General features: G+C 50.4%; 1 protein-coding gene across 2 annotated transcripts in view; it reads right to left on the reverse strand.

Moving 5' to 3' along the window:
• Positions 1-1547: 1547 nt before the first annotated feature.
• The window catches only part of MGAT5B (alpha-1,6-mannosylglycoprotein 6-beta-N-acetylglucosaminyltransferase B), a 68820-nt gene continuing 54305 nt past the window's right edge, over positions 1548-16062 (reverse strand). Inside the window, exons 12-17 of one of the 2 annotated variants that reach the window (XM_079323417.1) lie at positions 14592-14747; positions 13522-13668; positions 11519-11635; positions 5181-5255; positions 4476-4750; positions 1548-2078 (exon numbers count right to left, since the gene is read on the reverse strand). In XM_079323417.1, the coding sequence (XP_079179543.1) occupies positions 1880-2078; positions 4476-4750; positions 5181-5255; positions 11519-11635; positions 13522-13668; positions 14592-14747 (969 nt within the window). In that variant the 3' untranslated portion in view covers positions 1548-1879. The remainder of the gene's footprint in view (positions 2079-4475; positions 4751-5180; positions 5256-11518; positions 11636-13521; positions 13669-14591; positions 14748-16062) is intronic. The other variant, XM_079323418.1, reaches the window with a different exon arrangement.

Genomic DNA, 16062 nt, shown 5'->3' on the forward strand with positions numbered 1-16062 from the left:
TGCCCAGGGAGCTGATGTGTAACAAGCACTGCCTCACGAGGCATCCCGAGCCTCTTGGTCTTTAAAACTTGCTTAGATCTCCTATGAAATCCGTTTTTATTTGTTTTTTACAACCCTGGGAAGTGAACTGCTGGTGGTTCCTGCTGGCAGACCCCCCTGCCTCTCCCAGCACTGGCAGCAGTGTGTGTTGGGGATGCTCTGAGGCTGAGATGAAAGGTGCTGTGGAGAGGTGCTGCTGCTCAGCTCTGCACAGAGAGGCTCGTGCTGCTTTTATTTAGACACATGCTGGTTGCAAGACACAAAAATTACTTAATCAATCCTTCCCCTGGGCTGGCGTCACAGGCAGGATGGAGGCTGCCCACGCAGTTTGGAGCTGAGGATGATGAATTGCTCTGGGATAATGACTCCAGATCATCCAGGGCAGGATGTGGCCAGGGGGTGCCATGGGGGTGCCCAGAGGACACAGCACCCTGTGGTGACACAGCAGGGATATGGTGAGGGCAGCACAGCTGAAGGAATGGGAGTTCCTCCCAAAATGTGGGTCAGGGAGGACAGGCTGGAGGTGCCAGGGGGTGGCACAGCTCCAGTGAGTGGCCACAGGGCAGACCTCATGCACTCATCCTGCCACTGCTCTCCATCAGCCACTGTGAGCCAGAGGGGACAATCCTGCCAGGGATCCTGCAGTGACAGTGCCAGGTCAGGCTGCTGCCCCACAGCCTCCCTCACCAGCCAGGCCAGGGGCAATTCCACACAGGGAAGGGCTGAGAAGGATTTTCCAGCCCCTGATTTTCCAGCCCCTGATTTTCCAGCCACACGTTTCATGGCATGCAGGAATCTCCCCATTCAATCTTGCAAGCAGCAGCAGGACTGAGCACCAACCTTACAGCAACACCTTGCCCTGGTGAGCAACCCTAGAAAAACAAACCAGGCCAACTCAGCCAGCATCAACCCAGCCAGGGGACATGCCAGGAGGGGGGAAAGCATCCCCAAAGCAAGAGGAACAGCCCTAGGAAAAGGTGAAGAAGCAAAGAGTTCTATGGAAGATGGTAGCTTGGAGCTCAGCCCTTGCTGTGCTGGCACATCTGGGGCACACAGAGTCAGGATGCTGCTCTTCAGCTGCTCTGCCTCAATCAGTGCCCACCAGGAATTTCTTTTGGGTGCTGCAGCTCATCCTCCCCTCTGCCCACTCACCTTCATCCTGAGCAGCCCCTGTGCCCTCCCCATCACATCCAATCATCCCTGGGGGGATGTTCAGCTCTCTGCAGGGTGAAGAGCAGCCTGGGGCCTGGGGGGACGACTTTGGGCACCTCTGCCCTGCCCAGGGACCAGCAGCATTCCCAGGAGGTCACCCCAGCCCCATCCCACCCTTCACTGTCCAGCCCACACTGGCTCTTCTGGGGGTACCAGGGGTGAAACCCCCAATGTTTCCATCTCACCCAGGCACTCTCCTTGTGCTTTGTCCTCCCCCAGCTCCACATCCACAACAGCCACCAGCATCACCCCTGTCCCCCCAGTGCAGCTCTGCCCAAGAACTCCCACAGAAGGGCTGGGTGTGGATTCCCCTTTAATTTACCACTTGTCAGGGTGAGGGTTAAAAAAAAAAAAAAATCAATAAATAAACCAACTTAGGATGCTTGAAGAAGATGAAAACCCTGAAACTGCAGTCTGCTGGTGGCTTGTCCCTTTGGCAGAGAAGGTGAAGGATGTCCCCAACCCCTCTCTACCCACCACCCCATCCCAGTGCCACCAGGTCCAGGTGGGTTCGCACGATGCTCCTCGGGAAGAAAACAACCCCAAAAGCTCAGAACACGGGTCATTCCCAGCCGGCTGGTGGACAAAACACCCCCCCAGAGTCTGCCAGCTCCGAGGAAACGCCGTGTCACAAGCAGTCCCTGCACAGAGCCACCTGTCCCGGGCGGAAATCGCGGCAGGGGCAGAGGCGCCGGTACTTGGTGTTGTAGCCGGCGCAGCTGAAGAGCAGCGGCTCCTTCTGCAGGTAGCACTCGCGGACGTGCTGCGCCACCGCCGGGTACAGGTGGTTCATCTCCAGCTCGGTGCTGTCGCACGCCACGCTGAGCCTGGGGGACAAGGAAAGGTGGGCAGGTTGAAACGCTCGTCGCGGAAAATTAGGGGTTTTAGTTAGCTAGCTGGAAAGAGTTAAGAGTTAGAAGGGGGTAGTTATCTGAAAGTTAAATAATTGGTTGGCTGTCAACAGACAGTGGGGAAAGAGGAAACTAGTGGGTGGATCCAAAAAAATATAGGCAGTGCAACCAGAAACCCATTCTTTGGAAAATCGGACTATCCCCAGAAATCATTTGTATTGCCATTGATAGAAAAGGTCAAGAGTTTAGCGTGAGGAAGATTCGCCTTACTTCCTCCTTTTAAGACCCATCCCCATTAAAACGACCCCACACTTAATTTAAGAAGTCAATCACTCATGCTTAATAGCTATTCCAGCTAATTACCATAGGAAGCGGGGGGTGGGAGGGGCTGTTATTATGAATATGTATTTGTTTGAATCCTTTGCCAATAAATACAATTTGTGATCACCTGTGATTTTGCAGTGCGTATTAGAGGATTACCTCACACTGAATAAACACACACTTTGTAACTTTAAATTGTTAGAGAGTCTTTTGTAGAGTTGAGTAGCAGTATTAGGCCAATACTCTTATTTTGGTAAATCAAGGTCAGTGAGTGGCCTGCTGGGGGGTCACTGAAGGGTTTTTGTTGTTCCTGGGGAGGTTCCTTTGCTAAGGGTGGGGCAGATCTTTGCTGGTCTTTGTTTGACACCCCTTGGCTACACCTGAGTGCTGCTCACCAGCCCAACACAGGGAGGGGAGACCCTGGCAACTCAACCCTGCAGCCTAGAGATTGCCCCAACCCACAGAATCACCCACAAAACCCAAATCTCAGGAGTTGGACTCATTGATCCTTGTGGGTCCCTTCCAGCTCATGATGTCCAATGCCTCTCTTACAGCCCCTTGCTGACCAACAGCTCTGTCCACACCTCTTACTGCAGACAACATTCCTGGAAGGGACAGGGGATCAGTGAATGCCCAGATGCTCCCTGCTAGCTGGGATTAGCCAGAAAACTGGGGCAGGCAACAGCAACAGCCCCGAGGAGCGGCAGAAACACCCAGTGTGGATTTTAACACCCATCCCCTCCCAGACAGAACAGCAGCACCAGCACTGCCCTCCCACCAACCCTTCTCAACTGAGGAGTCCCTGAGCCAGCTCTCTTTAAGGTCTGGAGGAGGATGTGCAGGGGGAAAGAGTGAAAGATCCCAAATCTGTAATTTATCAGATAAAATGTCAGCGAGACGTGCAGCGCCGGCGACAATTGCGCTTAAACAGTCCAGAGAGCAACAAGCAGCCTAGTGGCAGATTATCCTCTGTTAAAACTTCACCACTGCGTGTTCAAAATGTAGTTTTATAGAGAGAAACATTAAAAAGGAGAGGAAGGGAGAGAGCATGCAGGAGGTGGAGAGGAAAGGGGCAGAACCATGCCTGGAAATGCTGCTGTTGCTGCTGGGCTCTGCCTTGCCCTGCTCATCACTGGGATTTTGGGAGGGACAACACGAGGAAAATGTTTGGGTTTTAAGCCAAGTAATTGGTAATGGATTTTATTAAAATCAACGGGCAATTTTGAATTTTAGTTCTGGTGAATTGTATTGATTTTAGTTCTGGAGAATTGTATTACCTTTTCTCAGGTTTTTAGACAGGGTTTTACAATGTATTAAAATAACAATGAATTTTGCTTCTAGTAAATTGTATTAGAGATGGATTTTAGTTAACTGTTTTAGATTCCATGAGAAGTTTTTGCCAGATTTTTTTGAAATGTATTAAGAATGGTGATAGATTTTACTTCTGGGGAACTGTAGCAGATTTTATTATTGTATTATAAATGGTGCTTTGGTAGTGGATTTCTTGCAAAGAAAGTCAACAAATTTGCAGTCTTATCTAGTATCCTTAGGTCTTCTGCATGTGTTTGTCCTCCCTAGCAAAAGGTCCTGCTGGGGAGTACAGACACATTTTTTCTTTTTTTTTTTTTTTTTATTTTCAAAATGTGGACATGTCATTGGATACTGCTGGGACCAGGGAAGTAGTATTGAGATTTCTCATGCTGCTCAAGAAAAACGTAAGAGAAAGAAATTATAACAATGATTATGCACCTGCAGGGTGCATGAGCTATGTGACCAAGGGTGCCACCTCTCCTGTAAGGGTGTCACCTCCCTTGCACCAATTGGATCATGTCTATGCTTGCTACCACGAACTACCCTATATAAGTGTAGTGTTTCTTCAAATAAAGGCTCTCTTTTGCTTCTCCATTACACTAAAATCTTTGTTGCAATGTCGTTTTGCTGGTCTCCTATATCCCAAATACAACAAAAACAAGTGCAGGGGATGGGGGCAGCAAAGGGAACATTGCCTGGCAGGTGGCCCCCCACAAGCTCGCTGAGAATGCCCCAACTCACTGCAGGAACACCTCCTCCTTGTTGAGGAACCTGAAGAAGGTGGGCTCGCAGACCAGCCCGCGCCGGCGGCACGTCTCGGTGCACGTGTGCTGGGGCTCCGACAGCCACACCTGCAGAGAGCCCACGGGGGGCCACGCCTGGGGCGCCCCGCCCGCCCCCGGGGACCACACCAGGTGGGTGGAGTTGGGGGACAGGGCCAGCGGGCTGGGAGAGCTTTGCATAGCAGGACTCTTGGTCTTGGGAGATGGAGGAGCAGGTGGCGCGGTGCAGAAGTCCTGGTGGCAGAGAAGATAAGGGGTCAGTGCCCTGAGAGGTTAACAGAGGGAGAGGGAGGCTGCTGGTGGGACAGGAGGACACTTGGGATGATGACTTTGCTCGTCAGGTTGAGGTCACCTGCATGCATAGGTGACATCTGCTGTGGGAGATGAACCTCTTCTCTCACCTCTTCTTCTCCCAGTGCTGCATTATTCTGTGCAGCAGAAAGGACCTGACCCACCCCAGCACCACCACGTTTCCTCCCCCAACCCCCAGCACCTCTGGTCCATGACAAACCTCCCCCAGCCCCATCTCCTGCTGCTCTCTGAAATCAGGGCACTGGCTGCACAATGCCCAGGGGACAACAGGGATGCTCCCCAGGGAGAAAAGGGAAACTTGGCCACAAGGACAGAGATGTGTTGCCCAGAGAGGACAGGGATTCTCCCCAACCTGGTGCTGAATGTAGGCGTGGATCCGCTCCAGCATCCCCTCGCAGGTGTACTCATAAGGCAGGTAAGGGTCCACCTGTGAAGGGCAAGAGCAGAGCACAGGCAGCAGGTGGGGACAGCCTTGCCCTGCTCTGAGACAGAACCTTGGGCATGGCTCTCCCACCCTCCAAAGGCCACGACTCTTTTGGTGTCTGTTCACCAAAGCAAGCAGGGAAGAATCCTAGGGCTGGAGAAAGCTCACAAGCCATAAAGTGATAAAGAGAGAGGAGTACTTTGGGTTCAACCTGCTGGTGAAAATGAGATTATCCTGTTCCACTTTAGTCTCCCTTTTCTCTGCTTTTAGCAAGTTATAAATCAAATCATCCAATAGGTCACTTCAGACTAAAGCATGAGCTGGTTCAACCCAAGAAACACTCTGCAGCTGTGGGCAAGGGAGGAGCAAAGGGAAGTAGAATTGGAAAAGATGCCAACTAATCCAGAGCAAGAGCATCTTGGTGCTGCCCCAGGGCTGATCTGGCATCCTCTGCTCCCCTGACCTCAGCACATCTCTGACCACTCAGACAGGAAGGTCCAGGCTCTGACCACAAAATTGGCCAGGAAAGGACAGGGCTGGGACTGGCTGTGCACAATCCAGGGAAAAACATCTCCCTTTCCCCACTGCCTTGTCACTGAGGGTTTGCTGCCCAGTGCAGGTGGCTGTGATGGGGTGGAAGCCATTGTCTCTGCCAGTCCCAGGGGCTTGGTCATCCTGGGATGGAGCAGGGAGGCAGGAGCTGGGTGAGCACTGGGATGGAGCAAACTCTGCTTCCCACAAGGACATCAGTACTGTCCCTGCACCTCCACATCCAGAACTGCTACTTACAGAGTCAGCACTGCTCAAACCATGGCATATTTTCAGTGTGAGTTACACTCTGCCTGTCCTCCCTGTTCTGGGGATCACCTCAGGTCCAGCAGGGTAAACTCTCTCCTCTGCATGGTGGCTCAGCAGTGTCCCCACATGAGCTTGTCCCTGGCACCGTGGTGGCACAGGTTCTAGGGCAGGCAGAAGAGGCAGGAACAGCCAGGTGCAGGAAGGAACAGCCAGGAGCAGGCAGGAGCAGGCAGGAGCAGGCAGGAGCAGGCAGGAGCAGCCAGGAATAGGCAGGAACAGCCAGGTGCAGGAAGGAACAGCCAGGAGCAGGCAGGAGCAGCCAGGAGCAGGCAGGAACAGCCAGGAATAGGCAAGAGCAGCCGGGAGTAGGCAGGAGCAGCCAGGAGCAGGTAGGAGCAGCCAGGAATAGGCAGGAACAGCCAGGAATAGGCAGGAACAGCCAGGAGCAGGTAGGAGCAGCCAGGAGTAGGCAGGAACAGTCAGGAATAGGCAGAAACAGCCAGGAATAGGCAGGAACAGGCAGAAGCAGGCAGGAACAGCCAGGAGCAGCCAGGAACAGGCAGGAACAGGCAGGCTCCCTTCCCTCAGCAGGACCAGTGCCTGATCATTGTTCCCAGGTCTGTAGTGATTTTCCCCATGGGAAGAGCACGGCCACAAGGGCTGTGATTGATCTGCCTCTCTTCCCTCTGGAACAAATTATTTTTTAAGGAACATTCTGCCCTGGGGAAGACATATTTTTCTACACTCCCTTATTTTTTCCAGAGAGGAAACATCATGAGGTGCAGGATTGGGGCATGGAAGGGGGCCAGTCCTGGGACCTCCTTCCCACTTGTGTATCTTTGCAGAGTTTTATTCAGAAAGATTATAAGCAAAACCACCCAAAGATAATTAATCCAGAAAACATTGCTGCTTCTATTTTCTGAGCTCTGCACCTCCAAATAGCTATTCCTTTTGAAGTACCTGTCAAAACCAAGCTCAAAGGCTCCGTCTGCTGAAAGCCCTCTAAGGCATCTCCCTGCCATAAATATCCCACCTGAAATCTCAGTCAGGCTGGGATCACAGCTGCTTCATCTAATTACAGATGTGCACACTAATCAGGGCTGACACAGTGACAGGCACCAATCCTGCCTCTGAATTCCTGATGGGCTCTCAGTTAACTGGGGCAGAGCCTCTCGAAGCAAAATTGCCTGTCTTGGTTTCAGAGCCAGGCTGGGGCTGCCTGGCTCCAGTTTGGAAGAGACAAACCTTGCTCAGCATCACCAGTGCTCAGCCTCATCTCTCCACTGTTTTCATGGGGTGCTTTTCCCAGGACCCCCTTTTTGCCAGGCATGGTGCAAACATAATTCCAGAAACAGATTCATCCCCCAAAACGCTGCAGCACTTTACACAAACCCTCCTTGTGCTGCAGATGTATCCAGAGGTGATGCTCCAGCTGCAATCCCACCTCTCCACAGGCTCCCAGGGGTCCTGTGGGATCCCTGGGCATGAGGAATGGGCTGGAGTCCACTGCAGCCTCTGCTGCTCCAGCCTCTCTCACTTCCCTCTGTCCCCCTCTCCACGGTTTTGTTAGGATCAGCTCGTGCACTCAGGACTGAGAAAATGCCAATTTTGAGAAGATAATTGTTTAATTAAAACCTGGCAGGCTCGGCCTCTTCTCAACAGCCACGTTGTTAATGGCACTCCTCACATCAGGAGCTGAGGGTGTCCCCAGAGCTCTGGCAAGGAGGAGGAGGAGGAAGGAGGGGTGTTCTGAGGTGGGGATCACTGCATCCCACTGCAGAATGATGGCATGGGAGGGAATGGAGGGGTTGGTAAATGGCTTTTGCCATCCTTTCCTTCCTCCTCCAGAGCTTCCCAGCCCCAGTGCTCTCCCCATCAGCCAAGCAGGGAGTTACTGGTGTCCTGTGGGGATGCCACCAAGAGAGCCCTGAGTTTAGAGCCTCCAGCTGGAAGGGAGAATGAAGTCTCCTTCATTCAAAAGGAAAAGAGAGCAGGGCAGAAAAAAATCTGAACGTCATCAGGCAAATAAGTAGAGAAATAATGCAATTCTGTGCTGGCACGTAACAGCAGGCTGGAACATTTTAACCAGCTATTTTCACTGTGATGTTTAATGTGCCACTCTTTCAGGCATAGTCTGAAATGTATAATTTTCCATTATAGTCCTGTATGTTTGACTTTAATATAATGAAGCCTTCTCCCTTCACTACACCAGAATATTGGGTCTATTAAATTGCTTGTGTGAGGACTGGTTTTGACAATGGGAAAAGCTGAAGGCCCAGAAAATGGTGGTGCTTGCAAACCTATCTCCTTTTCCAGCCTCTAACCCCAGGAGAACAGAGAGAATCCATCTCTGGGACAAGCCTGCATCATCACCTTTCCCAAGGGACACCATTTGTCTTTCTGCCCCCTGTCCCTCTGCTGAGATTTGATCTCTGGGCTACACGGGTTTGGTGCTTCCCTAGTTTTAATTTTCCTTATAAATAGGTGAGGGATGCAAACCATCAGGGAAACCCAAAGTGCTCCAAGTGAGATGAACAGCAGAGACACAGCCTGCCAAAAACCTTGCCCAGCAGCTGGAGGGTGACCTGGAACAGGTGTCACCTCCAAAAGGATGAGAGAGGGCAGCACAAGGGCTGTTCTTGGGGGAGAAAACACAGATTGCAAACTCAAGCCACGTCCCAGGCATGATTCAGCTCTGCCTGCAGAAGGAAGAAGTTTCTTTCAGGCAGAACTAGGTTGGGAGGGACGAGGGCTGCATCCCAACTGCTCTGTTTGCACAAAGCCAGCAGGCAGCCCTGTGCCTGGGGAGCTCTGCCAGCCCAGCAGGAGCTGTGGGATGGCACAGCCTGCCCCAGGCTGCAGCCCTGGGCTCAGCAGGAGAAACTGGGGTGCTGCAGAGACACTGGAATATTGCTGAGAATCACCAAATCCACCTCAGACCAAAGCAGGGCGAGCTGCTTGTCAGCTCAACCACACCAGAATTACAGCCAAGTAATGAACCAGCTCCCAAATTCCCTGCCAGGCTCCCAGCTCCCAGCCCCTGGTCCCCAGCACAGCTTCCACCCAATGGCAGAGCCAGTCTTCCCACAAGATCCCATATCCCCAAAAATGTCTTAGTGAGTTCTGGCCCAGAAGATGTAAAACATCTGTGGGATATGTGATTTTTTCAGTCATATGACAACAAAAAAATCCCTCAATAGAATAAATTTCAGGTCAGTTCTCAATTTCCAATGTTTTTACCCATCAGGGAGGGGGAAAATGTTGTGTTTCAGGTTCAATCTGTCTGAGTTGGTGAATCAAAGGGAAATGCATCATTTCAGATCCAGCATTCCTTTCAGTAAATTGGCAGGGTATTTCCAAACAAAGGCAGGCAGATGGGAAACAAAACCATACTATTTCATTCCAGTAATTCTGAAATGAAATGTTTTGACAGAAAAAAAATAAATTGATGGTGGTTATTCTGAAACACAGACAAATTTATTAGATATGCCAATAACGGAACACCCCATTTTGCCTTCAGGGGAAAAAAAAAAAAAAGTAAAATAATTTCTCCAAACTCCAGTAACAGGCTGGGAACAGGAACACTAAATTGCCCAGCTACCATCTTTCTGCTGCTCCTCCTGCTGATGCCCTTGTTTTCAATTCCTGCTGTAACAAACAATATTTTAAGACAAGATACCCATGGACTCCTGGAGCCAAAGCCCATAATAAGGCTTTTAAACCTGTAAGGTAGGTCAATTTTTAGGCTTAATTACCTTGACAGCATCTCTAATAAAGCAGACCTTTCTATTTAAAAGATAAAAAGGAAGCAGGGGGACAGGCTGCTGTAAGTTATTCACACTCACTCCCTGCTCTGCTCTGGGAGGATTTATACATCTTTAAAACCCCAGAGAGGTGAATTGTGGATTAACTCCTTGGTGGGAAGGAATCCCTCCTCTCCAGAGTGACCTCGTGTCACAATGCAAACCTCAGTGCTGGGGCTGTTCATCTGAGGCAAATTTAGGACTTCCAGCAGGTGAGGGTGATCCTGGGATGCTTTGAGGGCACTGCAGAGTGGGGTCCTGATGCCAGAGTGGGAATGAGGAGGAGAGCTGAGACAGAGCTTGATTGGGGGCAAAACAGGGATGGGCACAGCAGCAGCACACTCCAGTGAGTGCCCAGTCCTGGACACCAGCTCCTCCTGCCCAGAGCCCATCACCCCACCAAACCCTTCCCTAAAACCCTTTAATTTTTAACCAGATCATTAAACACCTAAATGACCTGGTGCACATCCAGTCAACACTGCAGCACAACAGCTGCCCAGGAACCAGCACAGCCCTCCCTCCATCCTCAGTCTCACCCTTCTTCAATCATTTTAGCAGCACAGCAGCACCAGGCTTCACTATTTTCTTTCTTCTCTTCTGGAAAAACTGAAAATTTCCTTCTCTCTCCCAAAACAGCTCCCAGCCTCCCACACACAGCAATTCCTCCAGCCCAGATGGTGGAGGGTCAAGCTCTGACAGCTGCCCTGGCAGCACAGCAGCAGGGATGTCATTATTTTTAATTTAATTCTAATTGAGATAAGGGAATGAATGTGCAAAACAACAACTGTTTTCCTTAAGTCAGGCTTGGTCAGTCTTTACAAACTCACAGAGAAAATGAGTGTGAGGTGAAGAGCTGCAGTGATCACCCTTGAGGAGGTGAGACACAGGGTGACAGCATTACCTGAATCAGGTAATGGCCACAGGCACCAGCAGTGCAGCCTCTAATGCAGGGAAATGCAAAGATGACCCTTCTCTGACCAGCATCACACCTGAACCCTGAGCCTGGGTTCCACAGCACATCCCTGTCCACCAGAGGGGAGGGCTCACTCCAGCTGAAGCAAATTGCCAGCAAAATGGTTGTCAGCACTTTCCTCCCCTCCACGAAAACTGGCTTTAATAATTTGGACAACTTAAAAGGCTCCTGCCACAGGGTGGGAGGTAAATATTCATGAGGGAGTGTTTCCAGAGTGGGCACAGCAGGAGTGCTGCCTTCCCTGGGGTTCTCCTCTTCCTCACATCCCTCACAGAGACAATTCTTGAAGTTATTCCCATTGATTTGCTCCATCCAAAGGTAATGATCAGTGAAATGGGGGAAAGGAGCTGCAGAGGGCTGTGGCTGTCTGGGTTCATCTTTGTTATCACAGCTCCCAGAACTGCTCTACACCTCCAGCAACCTCAGCCTCCTGCTCCCAAACCTTCTCTCAGCCTCTCCTTGCTCCAGGCTTCCCACAGGGAACCAGGGGATCCCTCAAAGGCACAGCTCTGCCCTGGGGAAACACCTACACTGCTCAGTGCCAAAGCAAGGTGTGCCCCTGGGGCTGCAGGAAAAAAATCCAAAGGAGAAAGGAAAAGAAATTAATGTTTGAAAAAGAGAGCCAGGCTCCAACATCTGCTGCTGCTTGTCCAAACCCAGGGAGGTGACCCCAAAACTGCTCCAAGCTGTACCTGTGTCCTCATGATGGTTTTGATGGCAGCTTCGAACTCCTCAGAGTTGTTGTAGTCAACAGTCCACACATGGGGCTTCCCAATGAAGTCCTCAGCATATGGGTGTTGGGAGGACACCTGAAACACAGCAGTGCCAGCTGGACTCTGCAATCCCTGTTGGAATGGCTGGGATGGCAGAGAGGAGCAGCAGCCCCACAGACACACTGGGGTTTAGCACACTGCTGGAAATAGTTTCCTCTGAATGCAGGCACTCCCCAGCCCCAGGATGATGTGCTGTAATTCCCACTGGGTTGGGATGCCCCATTCCCAACAACACTGAATGGAATATCTCCATCCTGTAACACAGGGACAACTTAACCTTGACCTGAGCCATTCTGTGGGATGGTAAAAAGGCAGGAAAGGAGTGTGAAGGCACCACACTTCCAGGTTTGCCAGCTCTAGGAACAAGGCAGGGTGAAAATGCATTGCCACTGAATGCTGGGGAAGTCTGGCACTGGGAGCTGCATCACCCTGGCACCACAGGCAGCCCACACACTGGTACTCCACAGCTACTGACATCCCTGCTCTTCCCTGGGCTGCCCACCCAGGTGGTTTTTGGGGATCTTTTGTTTCAGCCCTGAGGTGCCTTTCCAGCCCTGATCTCTGGGAAGGGAAGAGAGAGGTTGCTGAGCCCAGGAGGTGTTTTGGGGGCACCACAAAACATCATAGGGGGGCTGAACCCTTGCCAGCTGGAGGAGGAAAACTGTGTGGTTTATCCTCCTCATCACTGCCCATCCTCATTTCTTTCCCAGCAGATTGATCACCCCTTTCCCCTCAGCACACAAAAACCCTGAGGCATTTCACAGCCCTGCCCTGGCTGCCACCCTGGCTCCAGGCTGACTAACAGCCCCAGCCCCACCCGAATGGGTGTGAACACCGAATTTGGGGGCTGCAAGGACAGCCCAGTCCAGCTGCACCCCCCAGCTCACTCCCTGCTCGGCAAGGGAGCCTTGCTCTGCATTATCCACTTTATTAATAATAAAAGAGGCAATTTTCTCAAGCCTTTAACTTTTAAAGAGTTCCTGCTCTACTTAGATTGAATTCCCAGTGATGGGCAAGCCTGGGAGGGATTTCACAGCCCAGCCACTGTGTGTAGGTCCTGCTGTCCCTCTGGGGGGACAAAAGGAAGAGCAGGGGAGCACCACCTGGGCTGGGAGCAGTGTGTGGATCTGGGCTGCTGGGGAAGGAGCTGGGGGTCTGCTCCTGCACCACCCTGGAAACCCCAAACCTACAGCAGAGCCCCTTCTATCCATGGCAAACCCCATCTACAGACATCCACAGAGAAAATCTTGCCAAAAATAACCAAACCCCAAAGTGGCAGTTGCTCCTCCCCAGGCTGGCCCCAGAACACACTTGTGTGATAACTGATAAAATACTCGTGTTAATCATAAAAGTATTGGGGTTTGTATAAACCAGAATACTTATGTCTGAAATGAAGCATGACACTAGAGAAAGGAAAATATATGATTAAATTATTCTGTTTTAAATCCCCCTGTTATGAATATTATGTTTTCTAAATAAATTGTATCTAATACCAGTTTGCAAAACAAGGCTTTTCCACAGCCCGACAGATTTTGCAAAATCAGATTTCCTGCCTTTGTGTAATCAATTGCAGCCTATCTACTAAGACCAGACTTCCCAACTAATGCCATTCCTTATCTACCAAGACCAGATGGTTATCTGTGAGACTTGACATCACAATTCCCAGAGAGTTCATATCATCTAGAGATCTCACAGATGTTTTTTTGACCACCACTGCTTACCTGGCAAAATTATGACAGCAAAAAACATAACAATTATTGATTACTACAAGAAAACCATCCTATAAAAAGGAGCTGCAAACCGAAGTTTGACGGAGCATAGACCCCTCTGCCTCCCCAGCACTGCATTGCCCCGTCTATATAAAATAAATCCATTGAAATTTTGCTGGATATCAAGAGTTTTGTGTCATTTATAGCACTTGCCTCTCTGGAGGTGGGTTTCCCGCGGAAGAACTCGTGGTTGAGGGAGCTGTGGGGAGGCTGGAAGCGCGCCTGCAGGAACACGCAGCCGTTGGCGATGGCCTCCAGCGGGGCCGGGCCCTCGTAGGGGAACCCAAAGCCAATGAAGAGCTGCAAGCACAAACACAGCGCTGCACAGGGATCCCCCACTCGGGGAAACTGCTGCTGGGAACCAGGGAAAGAGCAGCCTTGAAGCCTTGCCTTTCTCAGCCTTCACAAGGATAACAAATTATAACAATGATTCAACACCTGCAGGGTGCTGAGAGCCGTGAGAGTGTCTGGTGTTGTTTTGCAGAAAGCATGATTTCAAAGAGGTGTTGCCTTCTTGAACCAATGAGCCTTTTCTATTCTGTTTTGCACATACTACCCTATATAAGTGTAGTGTTTCTGTAAATAAAGCTCTTTCTCTTTTGCTTTTCTATTGCATGAGGAACTATGCTGCATTATCTTTTTCCCTAAAATGCAACAGGAACCCTCCCAGATAAACCCACCAGCACCCATCTCTGCTGTCTGCTCCTGCACACCAAGCCTCTAAGGGGTTCAACAAACTGAGCTCAAAATTCCCCCTTTCCCATCAACCACAGCCCACTTTGCACAGCCATGGAGTGTCCAGGAGTTGGTGCTCACAACCATCTCTTTGGGCCTGCATGGAGCAACGTTGTTTTGCCAAAGCTGTTTGGGTTAGTAAATCAGGAATATTTTCCCCAGGCACCAGCTGAAGGCGACAGGGATGTGCCCACACCCACAGACTCCAACAATCTCGTTTATTTTTATCACTGCTATAAGGTGAAAAAAAAAAAAAAAATGCAGCCAATCCCACTCAGCAATAAATGAATTAACGAGCAAACTTTGTGCTCTGCCTGTGGACAGTCTGCAAGGAGAAACTCATCAGACACATCTTGATCTGCAATGTGCTCTGCTCCCTTCCTGCCTAATTATTCTGGCTGAGAGTTAATTATCCCAGCTGGGAGTGCCTGCCAGCCTGGGAGGAGCACAGGTAAGGGGGGACAGGCTCCTGGGGTGCCCTCACCCACCTTTGCCTTCCTCAGCAGCTGCTGGAACTCGTGCTGGGGCAGCAGCCCGTGGTTCTTCACGAATGCCGGCACCTCGGGCGGCCTCTGTGTCTCGTAATAAACCGTGCCATGGATCTCCATGTACTTGTTGAGGATGGCCAGGAACTTCTCCTTGCCCTGGGGAGGAGGGCAGACACATGTGCTACACCAAAGGATGGGTCTGACCTCCCCACCATGGTTATGGGGGGGTTTAACTCTCAAACTGCTGTCCCAGAGCACCTGCCATGCTTCAGGCAGACCCACAGCACTGCAAAATCCCCACCAGGCCCTCCTCATTCCTTGGAAACACATCCTGGACTGCCCCAGGCTCCTGGAGAGCCCGAGTGGCTGCAGGATCCATCACTCTGATCATCCTGCCTTCCCTGTCCCTCCAAGGGCATCTTGCACTCTGGAGCTGCTGAATTAAAGCTTCAGAGAGTTCAGAAGGAAGTCTACAAAGACCAGAGCTTGCTAATAGCCTCTTATTCCAAGTAACAAGTTCCAAGGGTTTTCTCATTCAGATTTAATCCTGTTTCACTACCTGGAAAATGAAGGGGGTAATCAATTTTCTTCTCTTGGAGGCTTCTCTCCTTTTGCTCCAAAGCAACATTTTGTTTTAACAGTTTCTCTACTGCAGGATTTTTTTTTTGCTTGAAAAAACCACAAAGGGCCTATCCTATGGATGCTGGATTTTCCAGTGCTGCAGCAGCCCCAAAAGAGCAAAGACCAGGGGGAATAAGGAATTATAAATGGGAATTTGAGAAAACTCTGTATGTTGCCTTAAAGCCTCCTCAAATGTTATATTTCTGCCCTCAGCCATGGATCCCTGGAATTCTCCAAGGCTCTGAGGCTTTCCCAGCTTATTAAAACTTCCACTCCTATTGTGAGCCAGAGGCGAGAAGTTCAGAGGGGTAGGAAATGAGAAATAAAAGGAAGGGAGGTTTAATGAAATGTTTCTAAATGTCAAAAATATCCTGCTCTGGAGAGGCTGTTTGGTCCAAGGCTGGTAAATAAGCACCTGGCTCCAAAAGATGGAGGTGGGCTTTGCCTTTCTAGACCTCAAAACCGCTCAAAATAAGGAAAAATTCCTCTAGTCCCTTTTTTATTCCATGAAGAGGTACAAGATGGGAAGAAAAGGCCAGGCAGCCTGGCCTCAAGGAACCAGCAAGGTCCAGCCTCAGCCTCTTCACCCAGGAATAAATGACCCCAAATGTGCAGTTTGGGGAAAACTGATGCTGTTTGTGAGTTCTGACTCAAAACAGCAAATGCCTATAGCACTCGGGGTGGAGGGAAATGTCCATTCTGGGGTTTGAACTCTCTTCAGTGCCTTCCCAAATTACCTTAACCAAGCTCCAAGGAAACTTCTGGATAAGAAAGGGCAGGGGAATGGTAGAAAAATCAACAAGATGTTGCAGTTCTCCTAAAATGAGATTTAGTGTGTTTCAGTAGGGCT

Source organism: Erithacus rubecula (assembly GCF_903797595.1).
Source record: "Erithacus rubecula genome assembly, chromosome: 20".
Classification (NCBI taxonomy): domain Eukaryota; kingdom Metazoa; phylum Chordata; class Aves; order Passeriformes; family Muscicapidae; genus Erithacus; species Erithacus rubecula.